General features: G+C 39.9%; 1 protein-coding gene and 1 long non-coding RNA gene across 4 annotated transcripts in view; both read left to right on the top strand.

Annotated features, from left to right (window-relative positions):
• The first annotated feature begins 3,656 nt into the window (after window positions 1-3,656).
• The window catches only part of LOC120718383 (SH3 domain-containing protein 19-like), a 31,626-nt gene continuing 19,599 nt past the window's right edge, over window positions 3,657-15,683 (top strand). The window contains exons 1-2 of one of the 3 annotated variants that reach the window (XM_040006917.1): window positions 3,657-4,230; window positions 12,144-12,180. In XM_040006917.1, coding sequence (XP_039862851.1) covers window positions 4,140-4,230; window positions 12,144-12,180 — 128 coding nt within the window. In that variant the 5' untranslated portion in view covers window positions 3,657-4,139. The remainder of the gene's footprint in view (window positions 4,231-12,143; window positions 12,181-15,683) is intronic. The other 2 variants (XM_040006916.1, XM_040006915.1) reach the window with 2 other exon arrangements.
• Window positions 8,402-10,535, top strand: LOC120718430. Its single transcript, XR_005692488.1, has 2 exons — window positions 8,402-8,712; window positions 10,196-10,535. It is a non-coding gene; the product is annotated as an uncharacterized LOC120718430 (long non-coding RNA).

The raw sequence follows: 15,683 nt of genomic DNA, 5'->3' as shown, positions 1-15,683 counted from the left end.
GTCATTTCCCACTGCACACCTATGTGCCGCGGCACAGTGGTTGGGAAACACTGTTCGAGACAGATATTTATATAAGCTGGGATGTCTTCTTGTTAAATTGTTAAAGTAGAATTATAAATATTCCAATACTGAAAGTATTAAATAAAGTCTTTTTTCCTCAAATGGAAATAATGTGAACACAAAATGTTCAACGACGCACACTCACACAAACACACACAGTGTATTCCCGTCTCACCCATGTGATTCCTTTAATCAAGCTTTGTTAATCACCGTGCAACAACAGTTTAACACTGGGTGTTTGAGGACAGCAGGAAATTGTTAATCTGAGCTGTTAAATCAATGCACACACAGGTCATCTGGATCCAAACCAGCCTACCAACCTCCTCCACATCAGCTACTTTGCAGTGGCCTCATTTAAAATAAATAAATAAATAAGACGGTAAAAAGTTTATTAAGTCAGAAAGCTTAATGAATGAATGTAGTAACCATGATGCCATTAACACCTCAAGTTATTTGACACCATAAAAGGAATATAATTATTTATTTATTAATTTTCTTTTTTTCAGTCTCTTAAAGTGTGATCTTTCTTGACAGAGCGACAGGATAATGGAGGACTAAATCAACCTATACTTGTTGCATGTTTGCATTTTTTTTTCTTTATGTAGGTTTTACTTTGTAAAATCATCACGTTCTTCTGTAGAAGAACTTGATGTTTATAGATTGTGTGTTTTTGTTGTTTCTCCGCTGATTTTTTTTTTTTCTTTAAGCTTCAATTTTGGTAAAGCCGTGCAAATATTTTAATACTTAAGTTTTTATCCCAAAGTTTGGACACCAGTGTGTTCTTGGTAAACCATTCCTCTACATTTATCAGCAGTGCCCTCTTGTGGCAAACCATTGGAACTGCACTTGATTAATTATGGACTGACTGTGTATTATTCTTAATAATGATCAGCATTTTAATAAAGTAACTTGCTCAAGAGTTGCACTGTGTAATTGCTACAGAATCATCATTGTGATGATTTAAATTGTCATCTTTGAAAATCCGCCTCATTAAATGAAAGGCAGTCACCAGATCAATGGAGCGAGACAGAAAATAGAAAAGATATCTGAAAATCCCTCAACTCCAAAGCACAAAAGAGAACACATTAGCTTCACTGCTATTCTAGACACTGTTAATATCTGATTACATACTTCCTGTGCGTTCACCTGTGTTATTCTGACTCAGGCTCCTGATCTCTCCACTGTGTTAGTCATGTGAGAGTTTTTTAGCTGCGTGGTGCCAAGTTTCAGTTTACTTCACTTCACATTTACCGTGCAGAAAGAAGATTCTGTTTTGAGCAAAGCTCAGCGCACACAGGCACTTACAGTAAGAAGAACTTTCTGTAGTGCTCATTTACATATTTTATTCTAAAGCCGGCCTGCATGCTGTATATTTATGTATGTCACTTGTATACCTGCATACAAATGACCGCATTCTTCCAGAGGACAAATGTGGTCATTCACTGGTAGAAACTCTCAGAGAGCTGCAAATTCTAGATGAATCAAGCATACAATGTAATCCCTTTGTGTGTGTAACAAAACTAACTTCAAGGTTATTTAATGTCACTTCATCATAAGCACTTTGAAGTAGAAGGGACAAGAAAACAGCCAAATGCTGATACCTGGGGTTTTGTGCAATTACAATCCTACAGAACTGTAAAAAATTTTTAAGTTGCCTGAATTAACAAACATGTTGCAAACTCAATACCTCACAAATATGAAGTAAAGGTAACTGGAGTCTTGTGAGTAAAAAAAAATCAGCAGAAAGTTGTAGAGAGTTCAGAGTACTTGTTATTAGCTTAATCTGTTAAGAGGCAGATATTCAATTCACTTTTATGTATATACTGCCAAATCATGACAAAATTCATTTCAAGGTGCTTAATATTGTAAGGTAAAGACCTTCCAATAATACAGGGATACCGCAACAACAAGAGGACCCCCTGTGAGCAAGAGCTATGGTGACAGCGGGAAAGAAAAACTCCCTTTTAAAATGAGGAAACCTCAGCCAGAACCAGGCTCATCATAGTAATAACAAATCATTAAATGTAGAGTGGTGTATAAACACACAGTGAATGAAAAAGTGTATGTTATCCATTCAATAAGATTTAATTAACACCCCTGAAGCTTTGCACTACATGGCTCATTTAACAATACAATAGTCTCACTCATGGTCTACTAAAAGCCAGACCTTTACCCTGTTCCTGCCCACACGAACACTGGAAATCCATTACACATTTACAAGAATCAACGTATGACGTAACTGAATTAATGATGCAAACACTAATAAATTCAGGATTCATGTTAAACATTAACCATCCCACGAGTCTGTGTGGACATCAAGTGGAAATCAAGTAGGTAGGTGAATAATAGTAAGCAAACTTTCCCAGCCAGTATAACCAAAGTGCCAATTCAAATTCAGTCATGACTGTATTTAGAGTATGTAAGCTGTTATCAGCTAAATTCTTTAATATTGCTTCCTAAGCCTTTGTCGCAATTTTCCACATTTTTACTGTCACTTTGTGGATCATGTTAAGTTGTTCAGCATCAAAATTTTGTAGTTTCACATTTGTGATTTGGGCTTCTTTCACGTTGTTGGACAGCACTTGGTGTTCTTTTGCTTCTCTTTCCTTTCTTTTGGTGTCTTTGCAGCTACTGTAAGTGGCAGCTTTGCATGTCTTAGTACTGATTTTACTTACTATTTTTGCAGATGATTGCATCACTGTAGCGGTGTTGCATTCTATGTAGTTATTTTACATCACTGTGGTCATTTTATAGCTCTGTGTATGTGTGTTTGTTGTTGAAGTCTTTTTTGTTCTGTCTGTGTTTTTGAGCATGTTTACATTTTCTGCACCTCTCGGAGCTCATTTTGCCCTTAACAGTGGTCATTCTGCCTCTCATTTTTGTGTTTCGCATTTCTTTATCCCACACTTTTGTCTGCATACTTTGTGCTGCATGTATGCCTTTTTTTAAAATATTATGATGCCTATGTCTATCTATGCCTATCGTTATGTGTTATGTAGTTTGTAAATTTGTAAATGTTTCAGAGGTATTTTGTTTCTGAGTTTTTGAAGAAGTTTTGGTTATTTAGTGTGTCTTTGTCCAACCTTTGTGCCTCTGATGAGGATTCAGAGCATTTGGTGTCACTTTGTGTGATTTAGTTAGTTTGTTTGTTTGTTTGTTTGTTTGAAGGCATTTTGAGGCATTCTGCATCTCTTTGTCAAACTTTTGTTTCTATTTTAAGACATTTTGGTTTATTTTGTACTACTTTGCACCACTATTTGTGCCCCGTGGAAGATGTTTCCGATTTTTTTGTGTCACTTTGAATGATTTTTGTGCTTCTTTGTCCAAATTCTGGGTTCCTTTGCACATGTTTTTGCACGTGGGAGAACATTTTCTCCCACTTTTTGTGTCTGGGCGTTCAGGATATTTTGAGGCTTTTATAGTTGTTTTGGGCCCCTTTGTTACTTTGCAGTTATACATTTGCCGTTTTGCGTGTTGGTATATTATAGTTTAGGTCAGGTGCACTTTAAAAAAACAACAACAACAACTTTTCTCCACCCATGTTCATCCTCTTCTTCCGCCTCTTTACCTGGTTACTTCTCCCAGCACATACTGCCGCACACCATGACGTTAAGTGAACTAAACTAAACGTTTAATCCTCCATATTTATTTATTCTTCTTCTCCGCGTTTTTTTCCCCTGTTGGTGACGTCACGGCGTCGGAGAGCGCCGAGCTCGCGACCAGGGAAAACAGGGAAGCTTGGAGAAAGTGTCATCTGAAACTCGCCGCAAAGATAGTTGTTGTCTGTATATTAAGACTTTACAGACTGCTTTTTCTCGCCTCGAAATCTTCCGAACACGCGGTGGAAGTGTTCAGCTAACCCTGGAAGTCATGTTGGGGCTTTAAAGTTGACGGTGTTTGAGCTTTCGCGGTGCAAGTTGGCGACGAAGCCAAAACAAGAGGAAGAATAAATAATGTGCCTGTCGCCGCCGCTGCTTCTGTTCTGACACGGCTCCAGTTTCCCACAGACACTCGGGAGAAGCAATTTGAAGGAGGAAGACAGAAAGTGAGAAAATAAGGTAGTAAAAGAAGAAGGAGAAATGGCCGAGGCACGCTCAGAAGAAGAGGAGGAAAGCGTGATGAGGGACACTCGGGAGCAAGTGGTCCGACGACAGCCCAACGCCTCCAGAGGTAAAGAAAGAGCCACAAACATCATCTTTATGCGTTTGCTTTAAACTGTTTCCACCTGATAGACATCCAGTTCATTAATACATAAGGAAGAAATAAGCTGTCACGAGTCTGGAAGGAAATGCAACCCCCAAGGTTTGATATTATATGACCACATTTCCACCGATAAAGCTCAAAGCAAACAAACTGTCAGGTTTATTCTCTGTTATTCTTTATTTTCACATTGTGGTAATGTTTCTGTTTCACTTTTGCTCTATTAAAAGGTATCTTAACATACTGTTTAGCAGCTCTGGGATCCCAGACCCCCTCTCCCTTCCTCGTCTGTGAATGTTTAGCATCCCCGCAAAATCTATCACAGCACTGATAAAACGGCACCTTGACATGCATATAATGTGCAGTGTAGGCTCAAAATGCCGCTCACCTAGGGGTTTAAGAGGCAAAATATGAAGCCTGGATCCAGTGTGGACAGTGTTTATGATACTTGGTGTACATTTCAGGTCTAAAACCTTTAAATAAGAGACGTTTTATGAAGCGCGTTAATGTTTAGAACTGATTATCTGATTAAAAATTAGTTGGCAACGTTTTTTGATTGTTATTTTTAAAGCATGAACGCAAAAATGTGTGTATATTTCCTAGCTTTCTTTTATGTTTCTAATCTCAGACCACGCAGGCAGTTTAGATTTGGCAGCACTTGAGTGCTTTGTCATTTTTTCCTCAGACCACCTTTCGTTTAGCGAATCGAGGGAAATCACAAACACATTTCTGATAAGGTTTGTTTAGAAAGCCGTGATGTAGATGAGTGTGTGTTGTCTGGTTGAACTCAGGGTTGTAAATTCTTATATCATGATGTGAACTTGCCGACACTGGGGTCAAAGTTTGTGTATGCCTGTGCCAGGACTTACAACCATTAGTTGAATGACCAAGTCTTCCTCTTTGTCTCTCTCTCGGGGAAGTTAAATTATAACTTGTCCTGACTCTTCTAGGCTTTTCTCAGTTAGTGTGTGAGTAAAGTGAGTCTGTAATTCTTCAGAAACTCTTCAGATGATGCATTCGCTTCTGCCCTGTGGTTAGGGCGGGTACATTTTTGGAGAAATTACCACCGCGTCTTGACATGATTAACTGACACAATGCCACCTGTGTGTCTTTTTCTGGTTGTTATGTAAAGTTTCTAAGTCATCCCGGGAGTGATGTCAGGCTTAAAGATTAGGCTGCATGAGATTAGATTTAATCCTGGGTGATATTTTTGTGGTGGCTAGAGAGGAATACTGGTGCTTTTATGATTTCATTTGCTAAACATGGAGCTGTAAGTGGTAATTATATTTATTACATAGTTGTTTTGACTTTGAAATACCAAATACTCACTAACGTGACAAATGATGGTTATTCATAGTACATGGGTAGAAAATTGTATGTTTCCTAACTGTCCTGTGGCAAGGAAGTGGCTGTGTACAGAAGGCCTACATTAAAAAAAATATAGCTATATATAGCATACCTTTTTTTTTAAGACAGGAAACCAAAACAACTTTTACAGGCTGTACTTTGAGGAAGTGTTGGCACAATGTGACTGTAATCTGTGACCAAAACAAGACTGTTCATTTAAATGTGAGATCATCGCATCTTTTGCCCTAATTTAGCAAACATTCCTCATCAGCAGCCTTATTCTGCATCATACGTCAGAGATGATGGAAAAGGTAGATGGGGTGACCATAACATCGGTGGTCTTGGACTTTGGATTTCGAAAAAGACAAGCTGCGAATGGTCAATACACGGGCACATGTGCACTACATTGACCAAAGAACTGGGCCACATAGACATTACCCCACATAGCAGACAGATCTGGCCTGGATCTGGTGTCATGCTGGCATTGCTGGCTGACTTCTGGCATGGTAAGTGGTCATCCAGATATGGGCCAGGCCTGGTGCAGATGGCACAGTTTATGCGATGGCATGCCACATCTGGCCCAATTATGGTTTAGTTTATGTGGCCCAGGCTCACAAAAAACAGGTCTTCATTTTTTGTGGTTCGATCTAGGGCTGTTCGATATAACGATTGGATGACGATATAAAAACGTCTATCGTTTCATATTACGCTATCGTTTGTTTCGTGTTTACACCAATTTTTTTTCATCGTTTTGATGGTCACTAGTGGCTATATTAATTTGTTAAAGTTATCTCTTTCTCTTATATTTAATATCACGACACTACGGACGGACAAGTGACTGTTTTTACGTGTTGTCGTTATCAACCACGATGATAAAACAATGGCATGGCTTTGCCATCCGCTTGTTTGTTTTGCATGTTAACCTTTCACAATAAAGCTCAAGATCCTGTTGAGACTTTTCAAAATAAACTAAATCTCATGAAAGAGCATGCAGGATTTTTACGGAAGCAAAAAAGAGGCGTTAGGTGCTAAAAAATAAACCTTAGACTCAAACGTTAGAACAGGCTTTTCCCTGCAGCACGCCGTGTAATAAATATTCACAAAGAAAGCGGCGGCCGTTACAATTTATGTTTAAAAATGTATAACTTCATGCATCGGTTAAAAGTCTCAACTCCAGGTACACAACGCCCAGCTGAAAACACTTCCTGCAAGTCGAGCTGCCTGAGATTCACAGAATTTACAGAAAATGTTAAATTTTTGTGATTTATATCGTTATCGGGATGATGGATGTCTTATATCGGGGTATGAGATTATGGTCATATCGCACAGCCCTAGATTATTCCCTGGCTCCTCCAGTCTGCATGTCAAGAGTGTGAATAGGTAGCACTCATGTAGGAAGCACTCAGTTTAGAGAAAGTGTGTGATTGGGTGAATATGGCATGTTGTAAAGAGCACTTTGAGTAAACCGGGAGGGTTGAAAAGCGCTATATAAGAATCAGTCCATTCACTGTCCGAACAGAGTTTCGTCATGTTACTTTTGCACTATTATGTTCTGGCACATGTTGTTATTACATGGCTTGATTAAGGTACACATTAGGCTGACATCTGGGGTCAGAGCTGAAACTGTTCTGGGCCAGCAAAGGACCACCAGTGTGTCTGCAACTAGCCTTGTGCTGGCCCATGTGTGGGCCACTTCTGGCAAACCTGATCTGGGCCACCAAAGGGCCATCACTCTTTGCAGTATGTGGGCCAGATCCGGGCCATACCAATTTTGCTATTTGGGACACCTACAGGAGCTGCTTGGACATTGAAACCCTATAGCATGAAGCTCCTAGTGCACCGTGTGTGTGCTCATGTTGATGTCAAAGGAAGACTGGAGTACCACATTTACTCAGTCAGCAGTGCGCTGATGACCTTTACACAGTCGGTGACACGCCCTGTAACTTTATCTGATCTGCCACTTCATGGTCGAGTTGCTGTGGTTCCTAAAGACTTCCAGTTTGCAATAACACGACTTACAGTTGATGATGGAAGATCTAGAAAGCAACTGGCTTATTCCGACAGCGGCGTCAATGACAGCACCGGTCAGAAATTCATTGAACTCTTTACAGCGACCCATCCTTTTCATGTTTGTAAAGGCACACTGCGTGATTTATTTATTTATTTAATTAATTTTGTTTTTCTGTGGAAGTTTGAAAACTCTTGAATTCAAATAGTGTGGCAGAATAATTTTGTCCATATTTGGCGCAAAAGTCTTGAACAATCCTCATTTCTTTATATTTTGCTAGAAAAATGGGAAATGGATTCAGAAGTTTATTGAAATGTAGAAACAAATATGAAAATACAGCATACAAGGCAAAAACAGAGTTTGTACAATTCTTGAAAGCCAGCATTTAAGGTGACCACCTTTATTCTTCAACACAGTCACTTAGGCAACCTTTGTCATTTCTTTAAGTAGTCTTCAGGAATAGTTCTCTGGGCTTCATGAAGGGCAGAGCTCTTCTTTGTTGGCTACCTTTTGTTCCATTCTCTGGCAACGTGATGGGAAATGGCATTGTTCTATAGAGCGTTTCTACTCTCCCAGAGTACTCAAACCACTCTATATAACATGCCACATTCAAAGACCAAATAAATTCACCCAGTCACTTTTTTCTAAGCCTTTAGTGCAGGGGTAGGCAACTCCAGGCCTCGAGTGCCGGTGTCCTGCAGGTTTTAGATGTGTCCTTGATCAAACACAGCTGATTCAAATGGCTAAATTACCTCCTCAACATGTCTTGAAGTTCTCCAGGGGGCTGGTAATGAACTAATCATTTGATTCAGGTGTGTTGACCCAGGGTGAGATCTAAAACCTGCAGGACACCGGCACTCGAGGCCTGGTGTTGCCTACCCCTGCTTTAGTGGTTCTTAACTAACATTCATGCACAACTTGGATTTAGTATCTTGCCGAAGGATACTTGGCATGCAGACTGGAGGAGTCAGGAATCGAACCACTCTCCTTCTGATCAGTAGTTAAAGTGCTCTACCTCCTGAGCTACAGCCACACTGCATCCATTATGATTAATAATGTTGAACTTAACACCCTGGGGAGGCCAAACCACGACTGAGGTATGCTTTTCCTGTTTCTTAAGGAGATGACTGTCAGGTACTGTTCATCTGCTCTGGAGTTTTTTTTGTTTGTTTCTTTTTTAGGCCTGCTACTAACTCTTCAATTTCTGTTCATGGTGTTTAGGGAAGAGGAAACAGAGAAAATGGGAAGTTAGGATTACTTTTATTTCTTTGAACAAATTCTGAATTTGAATATACAAATATCTGAAGGCAAGGGATGGGATTTTTGTGCAGGAAGCTTCTGGTTTGTGTTTGTATCAGCCAAACATGTTTGAGCTGGAGTCTAAAATGGAGGTGGAGTCTAACTGTGAGATAAGATCCTGTCAGAGGAAGGAGGTGAATGATATCGAGCAGCATCACAAGTGCAGCCCGGCCATGGAGCCAACGGGCAGCGTGACATGGACAGGCTGGGACTAGCTTTCAAATTAATAAAGGTTCATATCCAAAGGTGAATTTTTGCTCCGTACTGAACTACAACAGAACACATCCACAATTCCCAGACAACTCATCACCTATATAAGCTAATATAGCCTTAAACCACAAAATACATATATCAGGGAGCGTGTGAGAGAGTCTGAGTTGGTTGTTGTTGTTGTTGTTGTGCAATGAAACCCAACCATTTGATGAGCTGAGCTCACTTGGTTTTCATTAAATGTGTTTCAGATACTTTTTTTCTAACTTGAGAAATTGAATAGCAGAATATTTTGCAACATGAAGACATTGTTTATTAAAAATTGTAAACCATATGGAGACATTAAGTTACAGTCAGAACAACAAATACAGTGTGTGCGTCTGTCTGTGCAGCATTCCTGGACTGTGGTTTATTGTCTCTCTGTGGGTTTAACAACAGTCTGTTAATAATTTTTCTGGCATCTGAGGTTAGGGATCGTGTTCAGCCTTTTCTTAGCTTCGGGACGTGCAGCTTAATGAAGAACCTTATTTTACCAGCACTGTTTAGTGTTATTATACATTAAATGAGAAGCTAAAGTGAACAGCAAACATTTAAAAAAAGAATACCTTTGAAAGTAGTTGACCTTTTGCAAAAAAGGAAAGAAAAAAAAATCTGAGCTGCATATTTTTAAAGGCTTTATTGAGCAGTCACATGTTTTTCCACACAGGCTCATCTGTGAGAGTGACAGGTGATAAATGCCTCATGTGAGTGCCACAGTTTTCAAGGATAAACATTCCCTCTGGAAGACTTTAAGCTGGCATTGTAACTGAATTTTCAGCCACTTGGCAGCCATCTTGGCAATGCCTTTTGGCAGTTATTTGGGCAGAAGCCTCCCTGTTCTAAATGAATGGGAAGAAGGCTGCAGCTTTAATTCCACTTGTCACCTGGAAAAAAAAGTGCTTAAATAAAATCAAAGATCAAATTAGATTTTAAAAAATGCTTTAAACTTCCGTGGTGTAAATGAGCTTAATACATTTAGTGCTTCATGTCCACTTTAATGGAGTGTTGATTTCTTTCCTCCTACTATCTAAGGAAGCTTCATTGGGGGGAAAAAACTGTCTAAATCCCCTTTTCGTCACTAACCTCTGACCTCCTCGTGGCACACAAGAAAGCCAGTGGATGACGAACGCTGAGTGAAATCTGCTGCGGTGTGCATCTTGCGTGTTTGAATGCAGCTCCAGCAGAAAGCTAAGCCAGCCTGCTGCGCAGGACAAACATCTGGAAGTATTAAAACTCCGATGACTCCAGCAGAATCTGTCTGCAGCCAATTGCAGCCTCACTTCCTGGATGTCCTCTGCCAATCAGGAACCTAGCCAGAGCTGACGGGCTGTCCAGTTGGAGTTTTTCAGGGACAGAAAGTAGAGGAAAAGAAGAAAAAGCACTGAAGGGAGAAGAGAGAAATCTTTTTGAGTTTTTGAAAAGAAGAACTATCTGCAGCAAGTTCTGCACACACGTCAGCATCTAGTTTTTCTGGACTTAAGCAGGTCATACTGATCTGGTTATCAGTTTGGGTTGGGAAGGAAGAAGAAAAAGGAGGTAGGAAATGGAAAAATACACATTCACAGAAAGTGCAGCTCTGCTTTTTCTTGGCTTTTCTCCTCCTTTCTCTTTTTTCTTGCTTTCTTCATCTTGTTGAAGGCATTATAGGAGGTGGTTCACATTTTTAAAAATTCAAATGCTCCCTTAACTTTTTTCTGTGGTGATCACATGACTTATCAGGATGATTGTGACATCCTCTTCCTTTTGTCTTCACTTAGTTTCTGTAGGTGGCACTATTTTTCGTCTGCACTAAACCAGGATTAATCAATCTTTATTCTTGTATTTTCAAACCAAGATAAAAACAGTTTTGTCTTTTCAGCCTAAAACTTTGGAATGCAAAACGACGTTATTGAGGTTGAAGTTAAAATTTTGTTTCTCATTTCAATGTAGGACACATTAAATTATAATCAGAGGAACTTTTAACACTCTTAATAATGACTTTTGGTCAATTTAAACACTTTGTTTTCACATTCAACAAGCTGCCCAAAGCATTCCTCAGAGAGTTTGGTCCATCTTGACATGTTGGTATCACATAGTTGCTGCAGATTTATAAGCTGCACGTCCATGATGTGAATCTCCTGCTTCTACCACATCTCAAAGGTCCCCTATTGAATAGGAGATCTGGTGACTGTGGAGCTCATTTTAGTATAGTGAAGATATTTTCACTTTCAATTTGGCAGTTTGAGATAATTTATGGTTTGTGACATGGTGTGTTCAACATGTCATCAGAAGATGGGTTCACTGCGGCCATGAAGGGATGGACATAGTCGGCAACAATACTCAAGTAGGCTGTGGTGTTTCAATGATGATCAGCTGGTAGTAAGAGGCCCAAAGAGGCCCGTTCTCTGTAATCCCTGGTGTAAAGGTTGTGTGGGAATATCAATATAAAATATTCAGACAAGCACATCAGGCACCAACAACCACACCACCTTCAGGATCACTTAATTCACCTTCAATTCCTATTCTGATGTTCATGTTGAACTTCAGCAGGTTATGTTCACCACGTCTTCATGCGTAAATGCACTGAGGTGCTGCCATGTGCTTATCTAATTAGATGTTTATATTAATGAACATTTAAACAAGTGTAGCCAATAAATTGAACGGTCGGTGTAAATTACGCCATATGATCCACAAGAAAACCAGAATAAACACATAGTCGTATGAAGTTTGTGCATACATGTAACCATGTAAACTCTATATGCCCACACATTCAGCCTCAATGTTTAATAACAATTTAACCAAAGCTGTGCTGACGCTGCAGTTTGTTAAAACATTTCTACCTTTGTGACACAGAAACATTATATATAAGTTATATAAGTTATTTTTACTAAGCAATAACTGAGCTGGTCTAAAGCCTTTTCAGCTCTTTGCCCACATGAACTGCTGAGCTCTGTAGACTAAACAGTGCCTGTTGGTTTACAATCACTCTTTCTCTCCCCAGGTCGTCCTGACAGACATAAGCCAGAGCATCGTCACAGGTAGGAGGTTTCACATTTCACTGTCTCTGCTGGCAGTATGTGCAAAAATGACTAAGTGCTTTGAAGAAGGGTGCGTCTAATCTCTCCCACATGTAACAGACAGTTTGTCCTGGAGAGGTGCATTTGAAATTGAATCCAGGTAAAAGGTCTGATTGCTTTGATCTGACCCTCTAAAAGGATTTACCTTACAGTACGAATCAGGCGTCTTTGGGTTAAAGGCGCAGCTTTGGAGGATTTTCTTCAGTATCCTTGCAGACTTCCAGGGAATGCTTTTCTCCCCTCTCGTCTGTGGTCCTGACACACTCCTGAAAGTATTTTGGCTGTTGGCCGGTGGGCATGGCAACTAGCTGGGGAAGTCACCGGGTTTAAAAAGTGTGTGTGTGTGTGTGTGTGTGGGAGGAACAAAGTGTTGCTTTTGTCGAGCTTATATCACTTAAAAGACGTCGAACAAAGAATCCAAAGTGATTGTGAGAGGATCCAAATGCACAAATATATGGAAGGTTAAGTTTATTACTGAGTACAGAAGTGAGTGGAAAGTCAAAGAATCTCCATTAAGTAACTTTTGAGACTTTATTTTGTGTATTGACCGACTGATGTTTGGCCAAGTCTCCTCACCTGAAGCAGAACATTTTTTTTTAAAAACTGATTCTGTTTTTCAAACTTTCATTGAATAAAAACTTAAAACCAAAGAAGTGCCAAAAACAGTAGTTTCTCTAAATGTCACCTTAGACACAGGTTATGGGATGCTCATGGGATACAGTAGTGACTTTTTATTGTCACTACATGTAGCCTCGAGCTTTATTGTCCTACTGGACACTAAGAGGGCCATAATTTACAAAATAAACATTATATTAATATCAGTGCAAGTTGGAACTAGTGATTGAGGCCATAAGATCACCAGGAAAGACCATCTGTGGTGCTGAGGACTTATATTATTACAGAGGCGCAGGTTGCTTTTATAACATCAGAAGATCACCTCTAGTGACCTCCCACCTCTAGGCGCTCAAGATGCTTAAAACATTTGCAAAGCCCCCTTGGACGAATATAACGTGTGAAGCTCGTCTTTCTTTTTGTGTGTGTCATGGTTCCAGAACAAAATGAGTGGGTGTGCGTCAGATGTTGGTGAGGGTAGTCCCTGCCTCTTCACCTTACCATAGCTAGCCTTGAAAAACCCAGAACCTGTTCTAATGGTCGTGAAGTCTTTACTAATATAAACTGAGGTGTCAAAACTCGTCATTGAGGCTACAGGGAGGTCGTCAAATGTCGTCTTTATGGGTTAAAGTAAAACCTCATAATCGTCTCCTTTCCTTTGGACGACCATCTACGAATTAGCTGTTGTCCAAAGGTATCTGCCATTTTCTTTATTGCAGTTTCTCTGTGCCAGTAGGCTTTTAAATCCACATAGGAATCTGGGCCGTTAGGAGCCATTAAAAACGCCTGTTTTGACAACAAGTGGTTCACTTGTCTTACTGCATTTAAATGTTTTTTGAACTGCTGAGCAATCAGTTGCACACAGCCCACAATGATGTAATGGGAATAGAAGAAAACCAGTGAAAACTTTTTTTTGAAACATAGAAAAGCTACATTAGCACAGAGGTTCATTGTTCCTGCCGACTCTCACCTAAAAACTACAAATCATACCTTCTCCCAGTCAAACTGACACCTCTGACGGTGTAAACAAAGCTTGCTGAGCAGAGGCGTATTTCACTGACATTTAATAAGTGCATCGTGTTTTCTTCAACCTTTCTCTGCAGTAAACAAGGAGAAGTGGAAAGAGGAGGATAGAAGGAACATTTTTTCCACCAGTTTAAAGTAAAGCAGTGTGTTTGGGCAGTGTCAGGGGTGAGTCATGTGCGTCTGTTCATAGTTAGCAGCTCCGTGGCAGAAAGAGAGAGGGTGAGCAGCAGAGTCAAAAGACAGGCTGATCTATAACAGAAAGAGAGAGAGAACCGTCCTCGCGTCCTGTTATCGTCTTGGTGAGTCTGGCTAGATAACCTTCCTAGATTAGGAACTACTTTTCCATTTAAAAAGGAAGAGCTTTGGCTCACCTTTTCTGAAATGTCTGCTGTGATAGATGTGATTGCTGACAGCTGGAAAAATGGTCTATCTATTTGATAAACACGCTCCCAGTTTGGGAATACCAAGGAATTCTCCCAATTTATTTTGTTTGTACTGGAATTTTAGCTAAATGTGCTTTCAGCAAAGTCTTTGCTCTACAGCTCATCTGACCAATGTGACCTCAAAGTGGGCGAGTCCAGTAAGTGTGCTGTATTGAAATGTGTTGATCAGAGTGGAAATTTTCAAACATTCTCCCTACTGTGTAATAATGCCAGTATCCACACAGCAGGAATAACTGTATATTTTATTTTATTTTTTTTTAACTTTTTTGGAGTTATTAGTGATTTTGCTGCAGGTTTTTGGCCATCCAGTGGTGCAGACTGGGTTCTTGGCTCTAGAAGATTGTAAAGGTGAAAAAACACATTTAACTGACAAATAAGATTCATTTAAGGGAGCTGCCATTAAAGTGACTCATTCTGCACCCTTTAGCTGAGGACTGAGTCACATGAGTTTTGCTTTGAATCATAAAATTATGCAGTATTATGTAAGAGTAAGCATACAGATCGGAGTTTCCGACTCTAACCCCCCCTAGCTGCACCGTTGGAGTATATCATATATGGCTCTTTAAAGTATAGCCAGCAAAGTCTCAGGAATCAGGTGACTGAAAACTAAAGTCACACTAAAAACAGATCAGTTTTTTTATTCTTTAATATCTTTAAGATCTTGTGAATTCAGCCCTAATGGTCAACGTTTAGGCGACCCCACCGGTCGCAGCAGATGGCCCCGCCCCTCCCTGAGCCTGGTTCTGCTGGAAGTTTCTTCCTGTTAAAAGGGAGTTTCTTCTTCCCACTGTCGCTAAAGTGCTCGCTCCTCCTGGTTTTTGCCCTTTACTGGCCAAGTCAACGGAAATCCTGAATTTGTAGTTATCTTCAGTGTAAGCATAGAAAACGTGCTTGTGTGAATGGGTGATAATAGGTGAATGCTCTGGGATAGTTGAAGTGCTTTATGTAAGAATCATTGCATTTATTTACATGATGCTGTTTTCAGAAGTGTTACCATATTTGAATGAAGCAAATAAAATAAGCCATGGAGGAAGTATCATAGAATTTTGTCCTTTTGTTTCATCGTCCAGTGTTTGAGAAAACAGATGCAGCATTTACACTTGAGACACGCATAAACATCCACATGCAGTAACACAGGCCCTTTAGTCACAGCACAGACTGTTATTGTAACAGAGCTGAGTGATGCAAGCTACAAAGAGGTGCTTTTTAACTACAGGAACTTTTTTTTTAGTTGGTATCTATTGGAGGTCATACTTCTCTTTTCGGTCTCCATCTAGAGGGACTGGAGACCATCATTCTTCTTAAAACTCACTTTTTATAGTCTTTTATTCATCCTACCATAAATTAAGCACTTTCCTTGGGCAAAATGAACGTCAGGTGACG

Source organism: Simochromis diagramma, unplaced genomic scaffold (genome assembly GCF_900408965.1).
Source record: "Simochromis diagramma unplaced genomic scaffold, fSimDia1.1 OVJJ01000141.1, whole genome shotgun sequence".
NCBI lineage: Eukaryota > Metazoa > Chordata > Actinopteri > Cichliformes > Cichlidae > Simochromis > Simochromis diagramma.
This window is presented reverse-complemented; position numbering and strand designations above follow the sequence as displayed.